The sequence below is a fragment of the Zingiber officinale genome, unplaced genomic scaffold (genome assembly GCF_018446385.1).
Source record: "Zingiber officinale cultivar Zhangliang unplaced genomic scaffold, Zo_v1.1 ctg167, whole genome shotgun sequence".
Classification (NCBI taxonomy): Eukaryota; Viridiplantae; Streptophyta; class Magnoliopsida; order Zingiberales; family Zingiberaceae; genus Zingiber; species Zingiber officinale.
In genome coordinates this window covers 460,154-483,184 of record NW_024589857.1, presented here as the reverse complement: position 1 = coordinate 483,184, position 23,031 = coordinate 460,154, and the positions used below count along the sequence as shown (strand labels likewise).

Here is a 23,031-nt window from a genome sequence, read left to right as displayed (position 1 = left end):
TCATTTGTTCTTCACGGATGATTTGCAATCATGAAGGAAATCCGACTGAATTCTCGGGAGAGGTTCTTCGGTGTTTCGGAGCAAAAAATCAATATGATGGAGAGGTCGAGGATCTTCTCACTAGATGTGCATACAAACACAAATTGACAGTACCTCATACGCTAACTATTAGACCATCAAAGCAAAAAATCAATATGATGGAGAGGTCGAGGATCTTTTCACTAGATGTGCATACAAATACAAATTGACAGCACTTCATACACTAGCTACTAGAGAAGACCTAGAGTCTTGGGAGTCTTAAATATGAATACAAACACAAGAACACACAAGGAGGGTAGCATCGGCCAGCCGAGAGCTACTCATGCCGAGTGAGTTATGCCGCCAAATGAGTTTGAAAATACTGTCATTTGCAGGAAGAGCAAAACAACATGCAGTAAGTAGAAAAAACTGTGAGATGGTCACATAATGGACAGATCCATGGCTCACTTGGGAAGATTTCCCAAATGTAAACATAAACAACAATTATCGTCTAAATTATCTACATAATTTTTTTCTACATTAAGCGAAAATCACGAGAGAAAAAAATGATCTTATTTTTCAATCTTTCCATTTCATTGTCCCACATAAAAAAAAATCATACAATGATTTCTCATATAGAAAGCCAAATCTTGTGTTTGAGGAAGCCTCTTAACAAATCAAGACGAATCAATATCGACACTGGCAAATCTCACAGTTAAGATGTCCGAGGAAGCCTCTTAGCAATCTCCTGAAATAATAGCATTTCGTTCAGATAAACATAAACACATAAATGCATTTTGTAGAAGTTCTACTCGGTTCATAACTCGTTAATTCTTATGTTCAGTTAAAAGATCAAACTCAGAATAGAATTCTTCGTTCTAAGGAGTATCTATCCCTAATCTATTCCATTCTACAAAGAATAGCTATTCCTATTATCCTAGGCTATAAGCTTAGCAAATAAAGTCATCCTTTTATCGTATGTAGCTCTCTGTTAGTTGTTCGGTATGCAATATACTTCCTTAAACAAGAGAATGTGATGGTGGCATCGAAATGTCGAAACTGTGTTCAGAACATATAGTGGTCACTGCATGATTGTGTACCTGAAAAAGTTCATTGATATTATTTGATGTCTTTGCCGATGTCTCGATGAAGAACATGCCATTCCCCTCTGCATACTCCATGGCATCCTTCAAAGGAATGAATTGTAAGGCCAAACATATGCTGCCTAAAGCTAAGAGATCAGGGGAGTGTCGATTAGAAATCAATGCTTGCCTCGGATGATAGAGCTCTATTTTCTTCCAAATCAGCCTTGTTTCCTACCAATGCCATGACAATACCAGGACTTGCGTGCTTCTGAAGTTCCTGTCGGGCATAAAACGACTTAAACTTGATGGCACCATACTAGAAGTGACAAAATCTTCCATCTAGGAAGTTCAGTCAGGAACATGGAACAATACCTTGACCCAATATTTTGCCTTTCTGAATGTTTCTTCACTCGTTATATCATATACCACAACAGCTACAGCAGCTCCCCGGTAGTAAAGAGGGGCCAACGAGGCATACCTAGAAACGAAAACATCAAAAACAAGACATTCTTCCTAGAGTAGCTGCATATTCTTCAGGATCCACAAAAGTGTTTGATCAATATGGAGCTCGACAGAACAAGAAAAAATGAATCTTAACTTCGACAATTAGATCATGCACCTTTCTTGGCCAGCCGTATCCCATATTTCAAACTTCACCATTGTAGAATCTTGTAGGGCTAGTGTTTGTGATAAGAAGGATGCACCAACAGTTACCTATATAAATACCAAATCAGAATATTCAACCATCTGAAGTAACTACTCATCCTCGTGCTGTAGGAAAGGAAAGGAAAGCAAAGTAAGCTGGGGCTATAACACAATTAACTAAAAATATTGGTGGAGCAGCAAGTACAATGAACAACCTATTTCACCATAAGTTGAGATAATCTAAGGTTCAATTGCAGTTTTGTTCTACCACCAAAATCAACAGGTGACAAAACGGCCATTATGACCTTTTGAAGACTTTCCTTGGATACATGTTAATCATCCTAATTACCGTTCCTTCACTGTACTATTCAGCAACGAGTGCTATTTAATCATTCAACCATTTTATCTGTGAAACAAATGACTGAACTTTTCAAGTAATACTACTAATGGTTTCAAGTGGCAGGTTCTTAGTTTAAAAGAACAAGGCCAAAGAATGCACTTTGGCAATAATTGTTAGATTGTCTAACCTTTGAGTTAGAGTCAAATTGGCCACGAACAAACCGGAGGACTATGCAGCTTTTACCCACACCAGAATCACCTAACAGTACCAACTGCAAAGATAAAAATATCATATTATCATTAGCATCAAGTCAATCAGCTGGTACAATGATGCAGTGAATTGATTCATTAAACAAATATTATATTTCAGGGGGGAAAACACAATAGTCAACGTTTTTCACTTAGCAACTGTTGAACGGTAACAACAACTGGAAAGAATTAACTTTAAACTAGAAAGGTTAATATGTAGTCATCCTTTTACAACTTAAACTAATTATCTTTCATATAACCTTAGAGCTTCAAATACATTAATTAATTCTGATACAAACAAGAAAAATATTCTGAGGCATGACGAGGTGCTCTATCTTGTCTTTCAGTCAAGGAAGCATATCCTTCTCATCACATATGTGGATATGTCCAGGAAGTATGTGGTGACCACAGTTAACTTATCTTTATCGATTCTTCCAGACTTGGGAAATCTATGTATTTGCTTGGCATAAAGGTGACTCATTCAGAAGAACATCATTCAGCACAGGTATGTATTGGATATGCTCAAGGAGATTGACATGATAAGGACTAAACCAGTAGACACTCTCATGGATCCTAGTGCCAGGTTAGTCATAGGATAGGGGGGCCTATACTCGACCTAGTAAAGTACAAAAAGCTAGTGGAAAAATTGAAATATCTGAGTCATCAAATATAATATCGCATTCACAGTTAGTGTGATCAGAGTTGGCTTGTGGCCCTAAGAATCCTAGGGTATCTAAAAAATGCTCAAGGGAAACATATTTTGTTCTGTGATCGAGGTCATCTTCAAATCATTAGTTACTTTGATGCATATTACAGACTTTTTGACAAATCCATTATATACATTGGGTTACTATATCCTTTTAGGAGTAATATTATTTACAAAAATGTAAAAAGGAAATAGTGGTTGTGAGGTCAAGTGCAGAGGTAGAGTGTAGGGCTATACCTTAGTAATGTGCAAGCTGATTTAGGTTAAATATTTGATGACCAAATTAGGATACAGTCCTGTAGAAACTATGAAGCTTTACTGTGACAATAAAGCAACAATTCATAATCTCAAATTCATATTTCACAACATGACAAAACATATAGAGATTAATTGATTGTCACTTCATTAACTTCATTAGGGAAAAGATACAAACTAATGAGATTGTTACTTTGTTTGTTAGTTATAATGATCCATTGCTAAATTGTTAACCAAATCGTTTACAGGGCCTATAGTTGAATATATGTATGTCAAGCTGGATTTTTATAATATATTTGAACTAGCTTGAGGGAGAATGTTGGAATCCATTTGTAATTATGTAACTTCAAGAGGTGTATTGGTAATATCTATATAAGCCGTCGGAGGGATACCTAAGGGAGTTGAACAATAATTTTCTCTATCAGCTAGCAACCTATGCTAAATCACTGCATGCATATAAAGATAACTAATGCTCCACAAGAGTTAAACCCATGTGCTCAGGCAAACCAAAAAGTGAAACACAGGGCAATCGAGAGAGCAAGGGAAAACAAGAAGAGAATATTTCTAACCAACGAAACAAAAAGCTATAAAAGAATTGAGCCTAACCTAACAAAAGGATATTTTATATTGACCAATGATAATGTTTTTGAAGCAGCCAAGCCAGATTTTTGCAACAATATGAAGATCCTAACTGCAGTTCATGCTGTAAATAAGAAAGGCAGACAGAACATACCTTCACGCGCAAGTTTTTTGGGTCAGTAGCCATCGAGTTTTCGACATTCAAACTACCCAGACTTTTGGTGTTTCGGCCTAATCATTTCCAGATAAACTTAATTAGATTATGTTATTTCCACATCATAGCAAGAACCATTTGATTTTCCATTTACAGTGCTTGAATATGACAATAAAACTGCAAATAGTAAATAGATGCAGGGTGCTAAAGGCGTTAGAAAGGCATAGTATTACTAACAGATTAGTGCAGGTCAAATGCAACAAACTAAGAGATGTTTAAAGTTTGTTCATATTCCTACCAAAGAACACCATTAATCCTAGAAACTTACATGAGGCACAGAAACCTTTCCCTTGAGAACCTGAATGGACTATTCATGCTCAAATCGCCAGCTAAATGGATTCAGTGCCTATTGATTCTCCATTTTCTCCTTTCCAAATACCACTTATGCTCTTGGTAACTCTTTTCCCTTCCCATTCAGTTAACATTCATCACAGAAAAAGGTTTTCTCCATCCATAAGACTCGATTTCTTCCTCAACCTTCCATAAAATATCTTGTACAAGGAAAACATCATTTATCCATCATAACCTATTCTCAACTTTCCTGCTATAAAAAGCTCGATCAACCACATGACTTCACGCGTTAGATAGGTCTAGTTTGATAAAGAACCTAAAACATTTATGAAACTAAAACCGCCATACAGTAGAACAACAAGAACCTGCAACAAGATCTTCTCAAATCATCATAAAATGGATTCAAATAATCACCACCAAATTTGCATTTTGAAAACATCTAAAAAAAAAGATCACTTTTCCCCCCACAATAATAACAGACACACAACGCGATCAACTTCTATATCGCATTATGCAGTTCCTATCACTCTTGCAAGACAAAGAGGGCAAATTTTCAATATTGCAGCAAAAACCGATCGAACGACTAACCACGCTTGAACATCATCACAGCCTCGCTGCAGAATCAAAACACCCCAATTCGAAAAGCGCGATCCGTATTTAGGTATTCACATGGCAATTAATTCAAGCTCACTCCGACTTCTCGGTGACAGAAAAGCCTACCGCATTAATAAGCGAAGGAACAGAGAAAAGAGGAAAGGGCGAAAATCGTAGAGGGATAGATCAAACCCCCGAAGAGAAGAGAAAGGGAGGGGATGAAGGGACCTGGAAGAGAGGAGGAGCAACCCATCTGTGGGAGAAGGCGAGGCCGGGGCGTCCGAGTTCGATGGGGAAGGAGAGCGAAACCCACAGGAGAATGCGGGGCGAACGAGTTGGCTCGGCCGGGTCGAGGGCGAGTTCAACGAGTCGGTTAAGGGAGGAGAGTGGAGAAATCGGACACTTGTCGCTTGCCTATAAAGGCGCGTGACCACACGTGGCATTAGTTATATTTGTTTAATCATCTCAATATTAATATTCGTAAAATATTTTAAAATTTAATATAAAATTATTTAATACTAATTTCTAAAAAAACATCACCGACGATCACCGACGATCGACTCGATTTCTGTAGTCCACTGGCACAAGAAGGGTAAGAGATTCGCGAGAGCTGGGAGCGATGGAGAACCAGAGGAGCCAAGAAACGGAAGGAGGAGCGAACGAAAATCACACGAACAGCCTCCGCCGCCTCATCATCGCCGCCAACGTACGTTTAACTGCCACGCCCCTCTTCTGCCCATATCCCTAACCTCTTTCGCCCCCTTTTTTTCTTGCTTTCTTATATCGTTTCGAACTGCTGCTTTATTGCGATAATATTGTGGGCGTAGTTCGATTGCAAGCAATTTCCTGATATATGTTTTCATCTTCTCTTTGAGTCGAGGACTACAATCTAAGTCAATAGGGAGTCGAGGGGTGATACAAATCTCAGCTTGAGATCGATAGATTAAAAATTTACTAGGGGAACCTTCAAAATGTAATGTTTGTTCAATCTATCATCTTATGTACCCTTTTGGTGTTTAGTTCTGTAGTTATGCATCATAGTTGAAAACTTTTGGAACTATATATCTATCTTTTCAATTTAGAGGTCATGGGACTCATAATATCATGAATCTTCCAAATTTGGTTAAAACATGTGTCATCTTCTTTAGGGTGGAACTAGGTTCTACCAGCAACATGTCTTCACAAATTTTTGATTGTGTTTAGGCATAGTCAAAATTGTCTCGAGAGCAATTTCGATGCCATTTGTCTTTTAGGTGTGTGTTCAAAAAGATCAACTAGAATACAAAAGAGATAGCAATTAGAGATTGTGGTAAGAGTACTCAACTTGGTTGCCATTGAACACTGATTTTGAGACCGTCTTTCTTTCCTATTTTCTTTCAGGACGAAGTGGAGGACAAGAAGAGACAAAAGCAGAAGGACCTCATTGAGTTCATAGGGTTTGTGAAGTACCAAAAGTCGATGCAGATTTATAGTGATGTGTTGAGGTAAGAACATATTGTGAACCTTTTGGAAAGTTTTTTTTTTTTCAATCCAGCATTTTGTGGCAGGTTCAATCCAGATGCTGTGTTTACTTGGAGGAGAGAGATAAAATAGGGAAAGATCGAAAGTAATTGATTGAGAGGGGAAAATGAATACTTATCTTTCTTTTATCCATTTTGTTTGCTTGGATGAATACTTGTTTCTTCTCTACTTTCTATCACTCTTACACTTAAGAAACACAATCTTAGTGAAAACATTATTGATGATCTTGAAGATGCTTAATCTTCTTCCTCCTTTTCTGTCTCACAATAGTTCCCACACTTGACCATTAAGCAATTCTATAAGTATTATTACTGACCCACTTTCAATATCAATGAAAGTAGGCAAATAAATTTGTAAAGAGATGAGATAGTATATACATAATTACATAATGAAGATTAGTGTAACAAATGGATCAATAAGCTGTATAAACACCGATTGCATCAAGGTATTGACCACAACGGGCAAAGAAGCCTACAATCTTTCCACCTTGTGCATGAAGAGTGAAAGGAGTTCCATCTTCCTTACCATAAGGGCCATAAGTTGCCTTGTTACTCACAAAAGTAAGAGACTTAACAACCAAATAACGTCTCATATATCCGTAGTGGCCTCTTATGCTTGTAAAGTATTCATCCTCCTCCAAATTGAGCTGCTCACATAATTCTCATGAATTTATTATTTAAAGTTAGTTGAGATAAACTCAGTCATGTAGGGGTGTTAAGTTAGCAATTACCTCATATGATTGTCCACCATCTCCTCCCCACCAATCAGTCCACCCTTGGAAGCCCTCGGTTTTGTATAATATTCTGATACCGTCAATGACTTCCCCATGCCGAACTGCCACCTTCAGGATGGAGGTTTTGCTATCTGGAACCATATCCTTGACTCCTCCGCCGGTGCCGCCACAAGGTCCTATGCTGCAAACCTACACATCATGGAATGGTTGAAAATAACATGGCTAAATAGTTAAAAATATTATGAGCCGAAAAGATAAGTAGTGCTACCACGGACTGCTTCTTGGCATTCAAAGCTTCATCTTTAGGGTTGCGGATGAGGGAAGTACTCCAGTCGTAGAAAACCTTCCAACAGTTGAAGAACTTGGGACAATATGCCATTGGAAATTAGACAAGGTGAAACTTAACCATACAAAACCAGTTTAAAGGATTCGGAAAGCAAGATACTTTTCCTTCTCTTCTTTCTTCATGGTTTCCAACAGAGGAAGCAAGAGAAGACTTCAGGGAGGAGTGGAAATGGTACCTATTGTGATTTTGTTCTTTCTTGATGCACAATTTTTTCACATATAATATGTGTTAATTTGTTTTGCAGGTAAAGCTACCACAGTCCTTGAATCTAAAGCAAATATAATTAGCATAAATTGCAAGTGCTCAAAAGTTGAGATCCTGATGTTGCAGTCAACTATATACATTGAAGAACATACTTCTGACATCCCAAAGTCAAGGTAAAAACGAGTATTGAAAAGGAAAACAAGTTCTAACAAGTTTGCCTGATCGAGTTTGCAACAACATTAGCTTCGCTCATATTCAACCTCCTCGAGTTGGCATGTTCTTCCACCATCCGTCTAAGCGGTAAGGTTTTGACTAGAAAGTTGGCTGAAACACATTCTTTTTCTTGTCTCTGTTTTCAATGATTGGATTCACTGGCTATTTTGCAGTGGGCAATGCTTTCATCCTAGATTTTGAAACTCCCTACGATCACTTACAGTAGTTATCAGCGCAGTGTCTGTGAATGGTTTACTTGGAAGGACGGAAATAAAACTAGAGAAAGTTTTCCGTGACGATGGTGGTCCTATGCAGCCCCTTTGCGTTGCCTTATCGACGATGGTGGTCCTATGCGGCCGTCTGTTTTTTTTTCTCTCTTCCTTTTCTTGAGATTTTTTCATTCTTTTCTCTTCTCTTTCTTTCTCCTGGAATTTTTTTTGTCACATTGAATTTATTTCTTTCCTCTGGATCCACACCTCAAAGGAAACAGAGTAAGGACTTCGATGCAATGAATAAAATTGTTGAAATTCGATTAGCGTTAGACTTCCTTGTGCTCAAAATTGTTGTGGATAATGTTTTTTTTATAATATGTTTATGGTTTGATAATATTGAATAGACTAATAAATAAATAAACAAATAAATACAAATTTGAAGATTAGATTTAGTAAACAAAAAATTCCGATAAGAAAATTATGTCATTGAATTTAATTAGTTTATAAAAGAGAAGACGGCGTCAACGGATCAGTTTCCATACCCGAGCCGGTGAAAGTCGGGTCTGATATAGTAATATTTATGTGCAATCGGATTTTTTGGTAAACGATTATAAAAAGTAAATTAATTTTGTTGAGAGTGGGATTTGAACCCACGCCCTTTCGGACCAGAACCTTAATCTGGCGCCTTAGACCAACTCGGCCATCTCAACTGGATGAAATAAGTTTCGGTATAAATTTATTTATGAATAATTTTAACTTAAAAATTTTGAATTAGTCAAAATTAGTGTGGAATGATAGCATTATTTATCTAATTTTTGAAAAAGTGATACTTTGTTTTAATGATATAGTAAATTAAGAGCGATCTTTTTATTTTCTATTTGATAAAAATTTAATTTTTAAAAATAATTCTTTTATTACTTTTAAACTCATAGCTTAACATGCATCTACAGTTTGCATTGACAAGAATAATTTTCTATAAAAGTTAAATCAATACGAAAATTATTTCTATGCTATAAATGAAAAATAAATTTAATATTGTGTGAACACAATTTTGTTCATTATTGTCCTCACCTATTGGGCCAATATGGAAAGCCCGTCAAATTCCATTAGCAAAATTTGGGCCTAGCACACTTGACTGCCTCTGTGTTAAAACCAAATTTCCAGAAATAAGCTCAACAAATACTGAAAAGACTTACATATCCCATCTCTTCTATTATTATGATTCATTCCTGCATTGTTCAACTTCGCTTCACCTCGCTGTTCGGAGCACCGATCGCTAGCATCGCCCCGTCGTTCTCGTCGCCGAATTTCTCGCCTTCGACGCAGAGGTAATCATCGCTATCGTTTCCTATTTCCATTTTCTCTTTTCATCCGTTAATCTCACTCTACCGATGTTTTTTTTCCCTTTCTTATCGCGATTCAATTCCGCCACCTAGGGTTCGAGCTTTTTCAGAGGGAGAGAAAAGAATGTTTTTTTGGAGGACCCTGCTCGATTTTCATCGGGTTTTTCTAGCTAGCTCGATCGTGTTACCTCTGTTAATCGCAAGATTTGGCAATGTGATTCTCATCAGCTTTTCCAGATTTTCTAGGAACAATGCTGTGCAATGGATCGAGTTTTCCATATATCTTTTGTTTTTTTTGTTAACTTTTTCATATTCGATAGCATTTTGTCATGGATTCCGTAAGAGGATAAAGTGGGATTCATATGCTGCTGGCTGCTGAGCAAGAGGCTGATTTCTTTGGATCCAAGAGGCCGTCCAAGGACTTCGACCATTTACACAGCAGACAACCGAGTACCTCTGCATCCAAAGGTAAAGAGCCCATGGGGGCCCTCAACCTCGTCCTCCTGAGCCCTGGACTTAAGATGTATAATATGTGGAGGCCAATCAGGTGGAGTGTTTTAAGCCCCTCAGATGGGCTCTATCTAGATTTTGCATATATCATCGTTCTACGACCCACGATATAATAAATTATCTATCATTACAATCGGGCAAACTGTCTGGTCACCCACCTAGGATATTGTCGGCATTCGTCATCCCTTGATCGTTGACCTTACCAGCGGCCGAACAACCCACCCAGGAGAGATTATTGAGACACTGATCGACGTTAGAGGACACCCCTGCTTCAGGGAAACCAGGCCTAGATCATTGCCCGAGTCGAGCAGGAGCAACCCCCTACACGACAAGAAAAAAATAGGAATAATGTCGCTCGAGGTGATATTGGCATGATCATTGGAGGGCCGACTGACGGAGACTCCAACTGGACAAGGAAGTCGCACGCTCATATGTTGGAGATCCATGTGGTTGACTACAGCTAGGAGAAAGCGCAAGGGCTTGCGGTTAGCTTCGGGCCCAAGGATCTAGAGGGGGTGGAAGTGCCCCATGATAACGCTTTAATAATTAAGGCTGTAATAACTAATTATAACATTGATCATACTTTTGTTGATACAGACAATTCGATCAACATAATCTTCAAACAAGTGTTCGAGCAATTGTAAATATAACTAAGCGAACTTCAACCCATGGTGATGCCCTTGTACGGCTTCACGCGCAACGAGATTCAACCGTTCAATCAAATGAAATTGGCCATATCCTCAGGGGAGGAGCCCCTAATGAGGACGCATTGATTGACTTTTATAGTCGTAGACACACCCTCAGCCTACAGCGTCATTTTGAGTTGATCGACCCTAAATGAATTCCGGGCAGTCGTCTCAATCTTCTATCAGAAAATAAAGTTCCCTATGGATGGACAGGTAGGGGAGGTCAAGGGGAATCAACTGGTAGCGCATAAGTGCTACGTGGAGGTCATCAAACGGAGGCTAACACCGATCGAAAGATCCAAAGAATGGAGGTTAACACCATCCAGGAGGTGCCACCCACGCTGGTGTATGAAGTAAAGGAGATGATCCAAATCCGACCAGGCTGGCCGGAAGCCACTACCCAAATAGCTACCGACCTATCCACGGAACTTAAAGCAAAACTTGTTGTATGATTGACACGCAACAATGATGTTTTTACTTGGGAGTCCAAGGAAATCACAAGCGTCTCACCCATGATCATAGAGCATGTACTCCATGTCTTCTCAAATGCTCGCCCAGTTAAGTAGAGGAAGAGAGATTTTGGAGCTGACCAGAACAAAATCATCCGAGCAGAGGTGGACAAGCTTTTGGAGGCCGGTTATATTCAGGAGGTGTAGTTCCTGAGTTAGTTAGTAAACATTGTCCTATGTCTAAGCCATGGAACAAATTATTGGTGCAAGTTGCACTAATAATTTGATTTTGATGTATGACAAATATGTTAAACTTAGATGTGTTATTTGTCTAACCTTTCTACCAAGTGTGCAGGAGTTGACTGGTTTGAAGGACCTGACACCAGGCTGAAATCCAGCTAGGTTCGCGGGATCTGATATCTGGTGGGAAGTCCGGTTGGATCCGTGGGACCTGATAATCGGATGAAGTCCAGTTGGGCCTGTGGACCTGACAACTGGCAGGAAGATCTGGTGGGTTAAAGACAAGTCAAGTGATTGTAGTTGGTAAACGACGGTAGGCAATTGGAGGAGAGATCCAGTGAGGGCGTGTTCCCCGTTGAGGGAACTGTAGACATCGATCCAACTTAGGTCCATTTGAAAAATCTAAGTTGAGATCTTGGTCTCGAGGAGATAGGATTTAATTACTACTCCTATCTACTAAGTTGTACTAACTTTGTTTTGCAGGATGAACTTATTTTTGTTGCCCAGGACTAACCTTTTTATTTTGTAGGAAAAGGAGCTGAAAAAGGGTCTGGTAGCCCGGAGCTGGTCCGGGCGCTCGGACCAGTCTCGCCCGGGCGGGTGCCTGGGGCGCCCTGGCGATCCTGGCGTCCGGAGTTGGTCCAGGTGCACGGATCGTAAATTTATCTACAAGCTAATGTGTAGTGTGTCGATTGGCCAAGCCACGTGGTCTAGGCGCCCAGAGGTGTTCCAGGCGCCCGGAGGTGTTCCAAGTGCCTGGAATGAGCCTATTTAAAGGCTTTTGACCAGGAGCTTGAAAACAACAATTACTACAAGTTTCTCTCTTGCGTGCTGCTCTGAAAAGGATCTGACAACACCGAAAGGCTACTTCGAATTTCGTGGAACAAGAGACTGCATTTTGTTTCTGTTTGTCGGTAACTTTTATTTCTAGTTCTTGTACTCAATTATTGTAACACTTTTTGCGAACTGATAGTGATTGCCCAACGAAAGCACTTGATTAGTGTGGACCTTGGAGTAGGAGTCGTCAAAGGTTTCGAACCAAATAAAACTTAGTTTGTTAGCATTATTTTTTATTTTTCCGCTGTGTACTTATTTTTAATTCGCTCGCTTTCAATTTTTGACGAATGCTATTCACCCCCACTCTAGTATCTTTCCGGTCCTACAAGTGGTATTAGAGCAAGTACTGCTCTAAATTGGTGCAGTCACCAATCAGGCAAGGGGGTGATTTTTTTCTCGCTTTTAGTACTTATCTTTCATTTTTTGAGCTTTCTCGATAAAATCCAAACTGGTATAATTACTTCTTTAGATAAATTTTTTGTTGCAAACTACTCTGATTTGGTGCAACACTAATCGAGCCTTAATACTCTTATTTTTCTCCCACACTACTAATCCAAGACATAGTTTTGGGACAAAATGAGGGATACAGTACCGTATATCCTCCCCTCTTTAATGATGACAATTTCCCATATTAAAAGAAACGGATAGAGGTGTACCTGAACACCGACTTCGACCAATGGTTCAGAGTCACCAAAGGATACAAGGCTCCAGTCGACTATAGCACCGGAATTCCAATGAACCCGAAAAATTAGAATTCGGAGATGAAGAAAAAGACCCAAATTGACTTCAAAGTCCTCAACACAATCCAGTGCGGGCTAACGAAGGAAAAACTGAACTGCATCGGTCCACACAAAAACGTAAAGGAGCTATGAGACAAACTTATGAAATTACACGAGGGAACCAACGACGCAAAGGTAACAAAAAGGAACCTATTTTTAAATAATTTATTTAACATAAAAATATAGGAAGGAGAATCTACTAGTCAATTATACGCAAGGATAAAGGACACCCTCAACGAGCTCCATACAATCGGTCATCAGATGGAGAACCGAGATTTGATAAGGTATGCTCTAAACACGTTTTCCCGAAATGCAATGTGGGCATCCATCGTGGATGCTTATAAAATTTTGAGAAATTTATCTAAATTAAAATTAGATGAATTATTTTGTGAACTTGAACTTCATGAATAGACTAACTCAAAGCAGGTCGAGAAAGGTATTGTACTCTTTGCAGGTTTCTTAAAAGAAACCAAACACAAGAACAAACCAGAACCAGAATCTGAATTTGGTTCAGAAGACGAAGAACAACTTGTGAACATGGTTAGAAAAATGTTCATAAGAAGAAAAAATAATTTCTCAAAGAAGGACCTACAAAAGGTGATCAAATCAAATGACACGAAGGTAAATATCACATGCTACAGGTGTAACAACAAAGGACACTATAAACACGAGTGCCTGAAGATGAAAGATGGCAAACCCAAAATAACCAGAAGGAAGAAGGCACTCAAGGCGACGTGGGACGAATCATCTTCAAAAGAATCGGATGTCGAAGATCAGAAACATCACAATTACCTCGCACTGAAAGCAACCGGACCAGAATAAGAAAGCGAGTAGGAGCAAGATGATGAATCTGAAGACGAATCAAGCCACGAGTCTGCACTTATTTTTGAAGGTCCAAACGAGGTATCTTTTATCTTAACCTCTAAATTTTTTAGAATAATTGCATGTTTGAATAAAAAAAATTAATTAAGCATGAAAAATAAACTGAATCACTTCTTGAGGAAAATCAACACCTTAAGGAACAAATTAAAAATAGAAATCCAAATTAAGATATAAAACTTGAGGAGAAAAATACAAATTTAAAAAGCGAAATCAATAAACTTAAAGGATTATTAGAAAATTTCACCATTAGATCGAAAAATTTAGATTTAATTCTTAAAACTCAAAAAGTTATATACAATAAGTCCAGGCTCGAATACAAGTCTAGCTCAACAAACAAAACTTTTACATCACTTATAAGCCAAAACAAAAATCTAATTAAAGCTTGAGTTTCGAAAGCGTGCTTAACTACGCAAGTAGGACTCAATCAATTCTATGCACCTAAAAAGGAAATTCATTATCTAAAATTAAATCCAACTAAATCTACTCATTCAAAATTAAGCCAAAATAAATCTTCACAGCTAAATTCTAAATTCTAAATTAAAGAATGAAATAAAGTCAAATAAATCAAATCATAAAATGAAGTCAAACAATTCAAATTCAAATAAATTTAAATTAAATAATTACAAGGCTAATTTAAATTACCATCAAGTTTAATATAACTAAAAAAATAATCAATATAAACCTAAAACCTAAACCTAAAAGTTTAATAATTTAAGGGGAGACTCCAAATTAGTTGACACATCCAAAATAATAGTTTACCCAGTTGGGTAATTAGGATTATGTTAAAAAGGGACAAAAGTTTAATTTGAAAAATAACACTGGAGAAGTTTTAGATGATAGTAGGTTAGGGAAGCTCTGTCTATGCATGTCTAGGAAGATATGACTTCGACCTAGTGCATTTGGCTTAATGGAACTAACTAAAGATACCCCTTACCAATCCTAGCTGGTTAGACCAAAGTTTTGTTATTAAGTTCAGTGGATATGACTATTTGGAAAACCTCAAAGGCATGATTACTCTAATAATGTCCAGGTGACTCACCACAACTTAGAAGTTTATCCAAAGAATGTCTATTTGTTCAACCCAAAGTTACACTTGAATCTAATGCAAGTTAAACCAAACTCTAAAAATTTAACTTAACTTATCTCACAAAACCATAAGATCCCCTTGTCTTAAAATTTAGACCAGGTAAGATGAATAAGGATAAAATTTAAATTAAAACAAATTAAATTTAAAATTCACACTTGAGCTAAAAGCTTGTTTCTTCTAATTCTTAAGAATTTAAATGGATATTGGATAGTGGTTCCTCCCGATACATGATCGATGATCAAACAATGTTCACAAAGTTGACCTTCAAAAGACTAGGAATAGTTAACTTTGGAAACAACGACAAACTGAAAGTAATTGGAATATGTAATATTGAATTAGAATATAATTTTATTATTAATAAAGTACTCCTAGTTGAAAATTTCAAATTTAACCTACTAAGTGTTAGTTAATTGTGTGACTTTGAATTTAAGATTAAGTTTATATCCATTGAATGCTTAATTAAACATATCAAAGACCCTACAATAAAATTGAAAAGATTTAGGAATAATAATATTTATATAATTAACTTAGCCAGCTCTTCACTAAAGTGCCACTTGACACAAAAAGAGGAAATCTGGCTGTGACATAGGAGAATGTCCCACACTAACTTTAGAAATCTCACTAAACTAAATGACTTAGTTAGAGGACTACCAAAACTACCTAACTTAGAATCAACAATTTGTAATGTCTGTCAACAAGGAAAACAAATCAAATCAACCCACAAACCAACTAATCAGATTCAAACAAATTCAATACTCAAATTGTTATACCTAGATTTATTTAACTCACATGGGATAAAATCTATTAATGGAAATTTATATTGTTTAGTAATAATTGATGATTACTCAAGATTCACTTGGGTAAAATTTTTAAAAAATAAAGATAAAATATTTGAAATATTTAGTAATTTTTATAAATAAATTAAAAATGAAAAGGGCAGCCCGGTGCACGAAGCTCTCGCTATGCGGGGTTCCGGAGAAGGATCTATTGTACTTAGCCTTACCCTACTTTTTACAAGAGACTGTTTCCAGGATTTGAACTCGTGACCTTTTGGTCACAAAGTAACAACTTTACCATTGCGCCAAGGCTCCCCTTCAAACTAAAAATGAAAAAACTCAAAAATCAAAAGAATTAGGAGTGATAATGGCGGAGAATTTAAAAATCATAGGTTTATTAAATTTTACTTAGAAAATGGGTACCATCAAGAATTCTCATGTCCAAATACCCCTCAACAAAATGGAATAGTAGAATGAAAAAATAGAACTCTCCAAGAAGTCGCTTAAACAATGCTTAATGAATAACAATTACTAAAATATCTCTGGGCAGAAGCTGTTAGTACAACCTGCTATGTACAAAATAGAACAACAATAAATAAAAAATACAATAAAACTCCATTTGAAATTTACTATAATAAATTACCTAATATAAAATACTTTAAGGTATTTGGGTGTTTTGTTTATATATTAAACACAAGAGAATATTTGAAAAAATTTACTTCAAAAGTAGAAAATGGAATCTTTATAGGGTACTCCTTAAATAGTAGAGGATATAGAGTTTACAATAAAACCACTCTAAGAATTGAGGAAACAATCAATGTAAAATTTGATGAAATTGCTAACTTCAAAGAACTTAACTTAACTCAACCTCAATACCAACCAATTGATTTCGTTAGAGCGAGCACTAATTTAGGGGGAGCAAGTGAAAATCCAATAGACGAATATGAAGTTGAACAAAATCAACCACAATAACAAACACAGCCTAGAACAATAAGAGTCAACTCAGACCACCCAATTGAACAAATAATAGGTGACCCAGACCTAAGAGTTCAGACTAGATCATCATTCAGAAACCTAAGTCAAATATCCTTAATCTCTAAAATTGAACCTAAAACTATAGAAGAATCCCTACTTAACCCAAACTGGATTATAGCCATGCAGGAAGAACTGACCTAATTTGAGAGAAATAAAATCTGGGACTTAGTACCACTACCTGATAATAAAAAAGTAATAGAAACAAAATGTGTATTCAGAAATAAACTAAGTGAAAATGGAGAAATTATTAGAAACAAGGCTAGACTAGTAGCTAAAGGGTTTAGTCAAGTAGAGAGACTTGACTATGATGAAACATATGCTCCAGTAGCCAGACTTGAATCTATTAGAATGTTATTGAGCTATATAGCCCATAAGGGATTTAAGCTTTATCAAATGGATGTTAAATCCACCTTCTTAAATGAGCTAATAAAAGAAGAGGTTTATGTAGGTCAACCACCGGAGTTTGAAAGTATAGATCATCCTGACCATGTCTTTAAACTTAAGAAAGTCTTGTATGATCTTAAACAAGCACCTAGGGTCTGGTATGAACGATTGACCTCCTACCTAATCTCCAAAGGGTTCAACTAAGGTTAAATTGATATAACTCTATTTGTAAAGTCAGTCAAACAAGATATCTTTATAGCCCAAGTGTATGTAGACGACATAATCTTTGGTTCAACCGACTCAGAATTTTTACAAGAATTTATAATCTTAATGGAACAAGAATTTGAAATGAGTCTAGTAGGTAAACTAACTTACTTTTTAGGATTACATATTAAATAAACTAATGAAGGAAATTATGTCTACCAGCAAAAATACATCAAAGAATTACTTAAACAATTTAGAATGAAAAATACTAAAAAAATAAAAACACCAATGACAACTAACACAACCTTAGATAGTGACCCAAATGAAAAAGCCGTAGACCTAAAATACTATAGGAGTGTCATAGACAGTTTTTTATACTTGATTGCAAGTCGACCTGATATCTTGTTTGCAATTAGTATGTGTGTTAGATATCAAACCTGTGCTAAGGAATCCCACTTAACTAATGTAAAAAGAATTTTTAGATATTTAAAAGGAACACCAAATGTAGAAATTTGGTATCTTAGAACACCTAATTTTAAACTAATATGCTACTCAAACTCTGATTATGCCGGCTATAAACTAGATCATAAAAGTACAAGCGGTGATTGTCAATTACTTGGATCATCACTTGTCAGCTAGTTTAGTAGGAAACAATACTGTGTTGCTTTATCTACTACTGAAGCCGAATACATAGCTATGGGTGAGTGTGTAGCACAACTGTTATGGATGATGCACACATTAAAAAACTTTAACTTAGAATATAAAAATGTAAAAATCCATATTGATAATATCAGTTTAATCAACTTAACCAAAAATCCAGTGCATCATTCAAGAACCAAACATATTGAAATAAAATATCACTTTATTCATCGCCAAAGGAGACATTGAACTCAACTATGTTGAGTCCAAGTCAAATTTGGCTAACATTTTCACCAAACCACTACTAGAATATGAATTTAGTAATTTACGAAGATGACTGGGAATGTGCACGATAGACTAAGACTTTTAATATCAAACAAATTTTCAAATGATTTGTAAATTCTAGGAAAATTATTTACTTATATTTTCTAAAAATTTCCATTTCTCTAGTGTTGCAAAATTGTTTTAGCCTTAGTCAAAATCAAATCCACAGAAAGTATGATCCTATAGATCTAGGAAATGAGCATATCACAAATACATTAGGTCTACCTTAATTGTGTATTCAAAAACATAGAATGACATGAGATGCATAGGCCTCTTGCCTGGACTTCAGATGCTGATATTTGTGTATTAACATAAGTCTGGGCGTAAAATACCAAAATACAGTTATCAAGCTAAGCAATCCTGCTTAGTGAACAACAAATTGGATCAAATCTTACTTAAGTTGGCTAATCAAGTGAATATTGCTATCCTCTGTATAGTTAGTTAGTAACTAACGGTTAGATATGTACTAAAGATATTGTTAATTGAATATTCTTTTTCAAACTATGTTATCAGATTAAGAGGGAGAATTTATTTAGATAATTTAAAAATGATTTTATTTTTTTTTCTTTCCACTTTAAAAATCTTTCTTACTTTGAAAATTTTTCTTTGTTTTTTTAAAAAAACTTTATAAATTAGTCTTAAAAAGTTATTTTTTTAAAAGTACTTTGAATTTTTCTTTGAAATTACTTTGCACATATTTAATTTGCTTAAAATTTTTTTTAGAAATTTTTATAAAAGTTTTAGAAACAAATGACTCAGAACATCTTTTGAAAAATTGCCTTGAAAAATATTTTAAAATACTTACATCATCTGAAAAGTTTGTATTCAAAACCATATTTCGAAATCTATTTTGAAAATTACTTCAAAAACTTCTTTAGAAATTTCATTGAAAATGTTTTACAAAAACACTTTAGAAATTATTTTAAAAAATAGCTCTAAATATTTTGAAAAATTATTACTTTTGAAATATTTGAAAACTTGCAAGAAAAGTTCTGCAAAAACACTTGCAAAATTTTTCTTGAAAATATTTACTCCTCTCTCAAATGAACCTAGGTTTTTCCCTTATCAAGTTTTTATTTAAAAACATCACTTGCAATTTTTTTAAGTAGTTGGTTTTCAAAATCTTTTTTTTTCAAAATTCTTTGAAATACTTGACATAATTATTTGAAACTTGCTTGAAGAACTAAGATTGCGAAATCTTTTTTTGCTAAAACCTTTACTTAATTATTTATGCTTTATGCATTTATTTTTTGATGTATGCCAAAGGGGGAGGATAGTGGGTTAGGTTAGAAAAATTAAGGATTAAGTTAACTTAGGTTAGGAAACTAATTAAGTTAAGAATTTTAAAAAAATAGTAGTAATAAAAGCTTAGTTAAAAATACTCATCTATCATTGGTCCTTAACTATCTAACTTTTGATTACTAACTGACTACCAGAAGATAATAATGTTTACTTGATTAGTCAAGTTAAATATTAACGTCCAGTTAAAATTTACTGAAGAGGACTACTTAACTTGACTAACCTTTAAACATTTTAAACGCCCAATTAGAAAAATCAACTCACTTTAAACATTTCATGCTTAATACTTGCTTTATTGCTTTATTATATATATTTTTTCTAACTTTAACCTAAGTTGTCATTACATCAAAAAGGGGAAGATTGTTGGTGTATGTTGCACTAATAATCTGATTTTGATGTATGAAAAATAGGTTAAAGTTAGATGTATTATTTGTCTAACCTTTTTACCAAGTGTGTAGGAGTTGACTAGTTTGAAGGACCTGATGCCAGGCTGAAATCCAGCTAGGTCTGCGGGACATGATAACTGGTACGAAGTCCAGATAGGTTCGCAGGACCTGATATCTGGCGGGAAGTTCGATTGGGTCTGCGAGACTTGACAATTAGACGAAGTCTAGTTGGGTCTACGAACCTGACAACTGGCGGGAAGACCTGGTGGGTCAAAGGCAAGTCAAGTGACTACAATTGGTAAGTGAAGATAAGCAACTAGAGGAGAGATCCAGTGAGGGCACATTCCCCATTGAGGGAACTGTAGGTGTCGATCCAACTTAGGTGCATTTGAAAAACTTAAGTTGAGATCTTGACTAGATCCTAGTATCGAGGAGACAGGATCTAATTACTACTCCTATATGGTGAGTTGTACTAACTTTATTTTGTAGGATGAACCTATTTTTGTTACCCAGGATTAACCCTTTTTTTGTAGGAAAAGAAGGAGTTGAAAAAAGGATGAGCCTATGCTGCTTATGTCTCCTCTTTAACGACTTCTCCTTAGAAGAACCGTCAGACATAAGGAGAGGCCCGATCAACATGGCTTCTTGTGCGACCGTTTTACTAGGACTAATCGCATGGCTACCAAATGCCTCGCCAGAAGGATCGGCCTATTGCTGGGCCCGCTCGGTCAAAAACATCTGCTCCTTTTGGCGTAGCGTGTCCACCTATAGTTGGATACACTCAAAGGCCACGTCCTCGTAGAAAGCTTCTACTGCATGAAATGAGGGAGACCTTAGTGATAACATAATGCCCCAACTTGTAATCCTTACCAAAAGAGCAGCGGAGTTTCACTTGGATAGGACTTAGCCCGACTAGATATAATAGTCCTTCTTGCAACAACTTGGGAGTCTTGAATTGCACTCTGCCTATTTTCTTCAAGAAGTAAACAAAGACAAGGTCAAGTTTGAAGTTCCCTAGATTAAGAAGCGAGGGGGGGGGGATCAGATCTATTAGTACGAGAAGCATTCGACGATCAAACTTGTATTTTGATTATGTCAAAGGGTTCAAAGTTAAGTTATCTTATTATCTAACAAGGTTTATTGAGTTTGCAGGAAAGTCCTAAGTTGTCTTAGGCAAAAGTCCTAGTTGCGATTAGGTAGGTGGAAAATCCTAGGGGGTGGTAACCCTAGGTGATGGAAACCCTAAGGAGCGGTAACATTAGGTCCTAAAGGGTGGTAACCCTAGGTGGTGGAAACCCTAAGGGGCTGTATCCTTAGGTCCTAGGGGTGGTAACCCTAGGTGGTGAAAACCTAAGGGGCGGTAACCTTAGGTTCTAGGGGGTGGTAACCCTAGGCTGTGGAAAACCCTAGGGGGTGGTAACCTTAGGTCCTAGGGGGCGGTAACCCTAGGCTGAGGAAAACCCTAGGGGTGGTAATCCTAGGTCCTAGGGGTGGTAACCCTAGGTCCAGGGGTGATAATCCTAGGCAGAAAGTCCAGTTGGTTTGGAGGATCAATCTGGCAAACAGGTAAACTCTCCTCAGTGAAGTAGGTGAGGACGCGTTCCCCGATGAAGGAACAGTAGGTGTCTGTTCGACCTAGGGTTTCCGGAGGTGAAATCCGAAGTCAGAACCGGACAGTCCGGAAACTATCAAAATAAGTTTTTATTTATCTTATTTTGTTGTACTAACTTTATTTTGCAGGGTATACCTTGTTTGTAGACTAACATGCCTAGCAGGACGGAAATTGTACAAGAAAAGTCTCGGATGAACAGTCCCGAGGCACCCTCTATGGAGCTTGGAGGCACCTCGGATGACATGGTCGACAACCCTGTAGCAAGGCGCGAGGGCGCCCTCCATGGAGCTTGGAGGCGCCTTGGACGTTGCTTGGAGGGCGCCCTTCATGGAGCTTGGAGGTGCCCTCAGGTAGATAAGCAGCGGGCGTTGCGGAGTTTATCAACGCGGCTGACTCGTCAGGTTGGAGGCACCCTCTATGCGGTTGGAGGCACCCTCAACAGGCTATTTAAAGCCTGGTTCGAGCAGCAACTTAGACAATCAAGAAAAACGCAACCCTTCTTCCGTGTGCTACTCAAAGAACAATTCGACAAACCTGTAACTCGACTCTGACGACCAGAAGCCTCAAGTTTACTAATCTTAGTCATTGGTATATTTTACTGCACTTTAATTAACTGTACTTAAAGTTGTAATATTTTGAATTGATAGTGATTGCCCAAAGTAAACACTCAACGAGTGTGGGCCTTGGAGTAGGAGTCGCCACAGGCTCCGAGCCAAGTAAAACTCTTGGTGTTCCTGTATTATTTTATTTTTCCGCTGTGTATTTTACTCTAATGGACGAATTAGACACGAGCGCTATTCACCTCCCTTTAGCGCTTTCGATCCTACAAGATCGCCATGCGATAGGCCAGGAAGTATGCTCGGGCATCTCAATGAAGAAAAAATAGTCCTTCCACTTTTTGTTGGAAGAAGGTAGGTCTTTAAAAACACTGCTTTCCGATGAGATTGAAACAAAAAAACTATGGGTTGATACAGATTGATTAATACGACTATATCGATATGTAGAAGAGTCGTAACGGATGGATTGATGCGTTATGATATAAAAGGATAAGAAGGTGAAAGATATATATATATATATATATATACATAGAACAATGATATCCTACGCGACACGCACAGTGCGTGACTGTGCGCGTCGCGGAGGATATCAACAGCTTTGTTTTTTTTTTTTAATTTTTTGATTTTTTAAATATTTTAAATTAAAAAAATCAATTAAAAAATAGTAACATTTCTTTATATAAATTTTTAATACATTAATATATCCCCTCAACATATTACAATACTCAATAAATACTTAAATTAATTTTTTTTTAAAAACCAAACACTATAACCTAATTGGGAAGCCTGAACCCTAGA

The 23,031-nt window shown here is 36.8% G+C and overlaps 1 protein-coding gene, 1 long non-coding RNA gene and 1 other non-coding gene across 7 annotated transcripts; 1 reads left to right on the top strand and 2 right to left on the bottom strand.

Annotated features, from left to right (window-relative positions):
* Positions 1 to 484: 484 nt before the first annotated feature.
* LOC122036485 (ras-related protein RABF1-like) lies at positions 485 to 5,357 on the bottom strand. 3 transcript variants are annotated; one of them, XM_042595814.1, is made up of 8 exons: positions 5,204 to 5,357; positions 4,031 to 4,107; positions 2,276 to 2,359; positions 1,723 to 1,817; positions 1,476 to 1,581; positions 1,291 to 1,380; positions 1,119 to 1,205; positions 485 to 766 (listed from the first exon to the last, which is right to left on the bottom strand). In XM_042595814.1, exons 1-8 carry the CDS (start codon positions 5,226 to 5,228, stop codon positions 734 to 736), a joined length of 597 nt encoding a protein of 198 aa, XP_042451748.1. In that variant the 5' UTR covers positions 5,229 to 5,357; the 3' UTR covers positions 485 to 733. The 3 variants fall into 3 exon arrangements, with proteins under 3 accessions (XP_042451748.1, XP_042451749.1, XP_042451750.1); XM_042595815.1 differs by having other exon boundaries at positions 4,970 to 5,319; XM_042595816.1 differs by lacking the exon at positions 5,204 to 5,357 and adding an exon at positions 4,359 to 4,886.
* Positions 5,358 to 5,495: 138 nt separating this feature from the next.
* On the top strand, positions 5,496 to 8,524 carry LOC122036486. Of its 3 annotated transcripts, none has more exons than XR_006127398.1 (5): positions 5,496 to 5,681; positions 6,356 to 6,459; positions 6,523 to 7,746; positions 7,820 to 8,079; positions 8,166 to 8,524. It is a non-coding gene; the product is annotated as an uncharacterized LOC122036486 (long non-coding RNA). The 3 variants fall into 3 exon arrangements; XR_006127397.1 differs by having other exon boundaries at positions 6,510 to 7,746; XR_006127396.1 differs by having other exon boundaries at positions 6,356 to 7,746.
* Positions 8,525 to 8,833: 309 nt separating this feature from the next.
* On the bottom strand, positions 8,834 to 8,914 carry TRNAL-AAG. The gene has a single exon. It is a non-coding gene; the product is annotated as a tRNA-Leu (tRNA).
* Positions 8,915 to 23,031: the final 14,117 nt, after the last annotated feature.

Coding starts and splice junctions, on each gene's coding strand:
- LOC122036485 (XM_042595814.1), bottom strand. CDS start 5,228: ATGGGTTGCTCCTCCTCTCTTCCAG. Junction 4,108..5,203: donor TTGCTCCTCCTCTCTTCCAG/GTCCCTTCATCC, acceptor GGAAATGATTAG/GCCGAAACACCAAAAGTCTG. Junction 767..1,118: donor ATATCAATGAACTTTTTCAG/GTACACAATCAT, acceptor CTATTATTTCAG/GAGATTGCTAAGAGGCTTCC.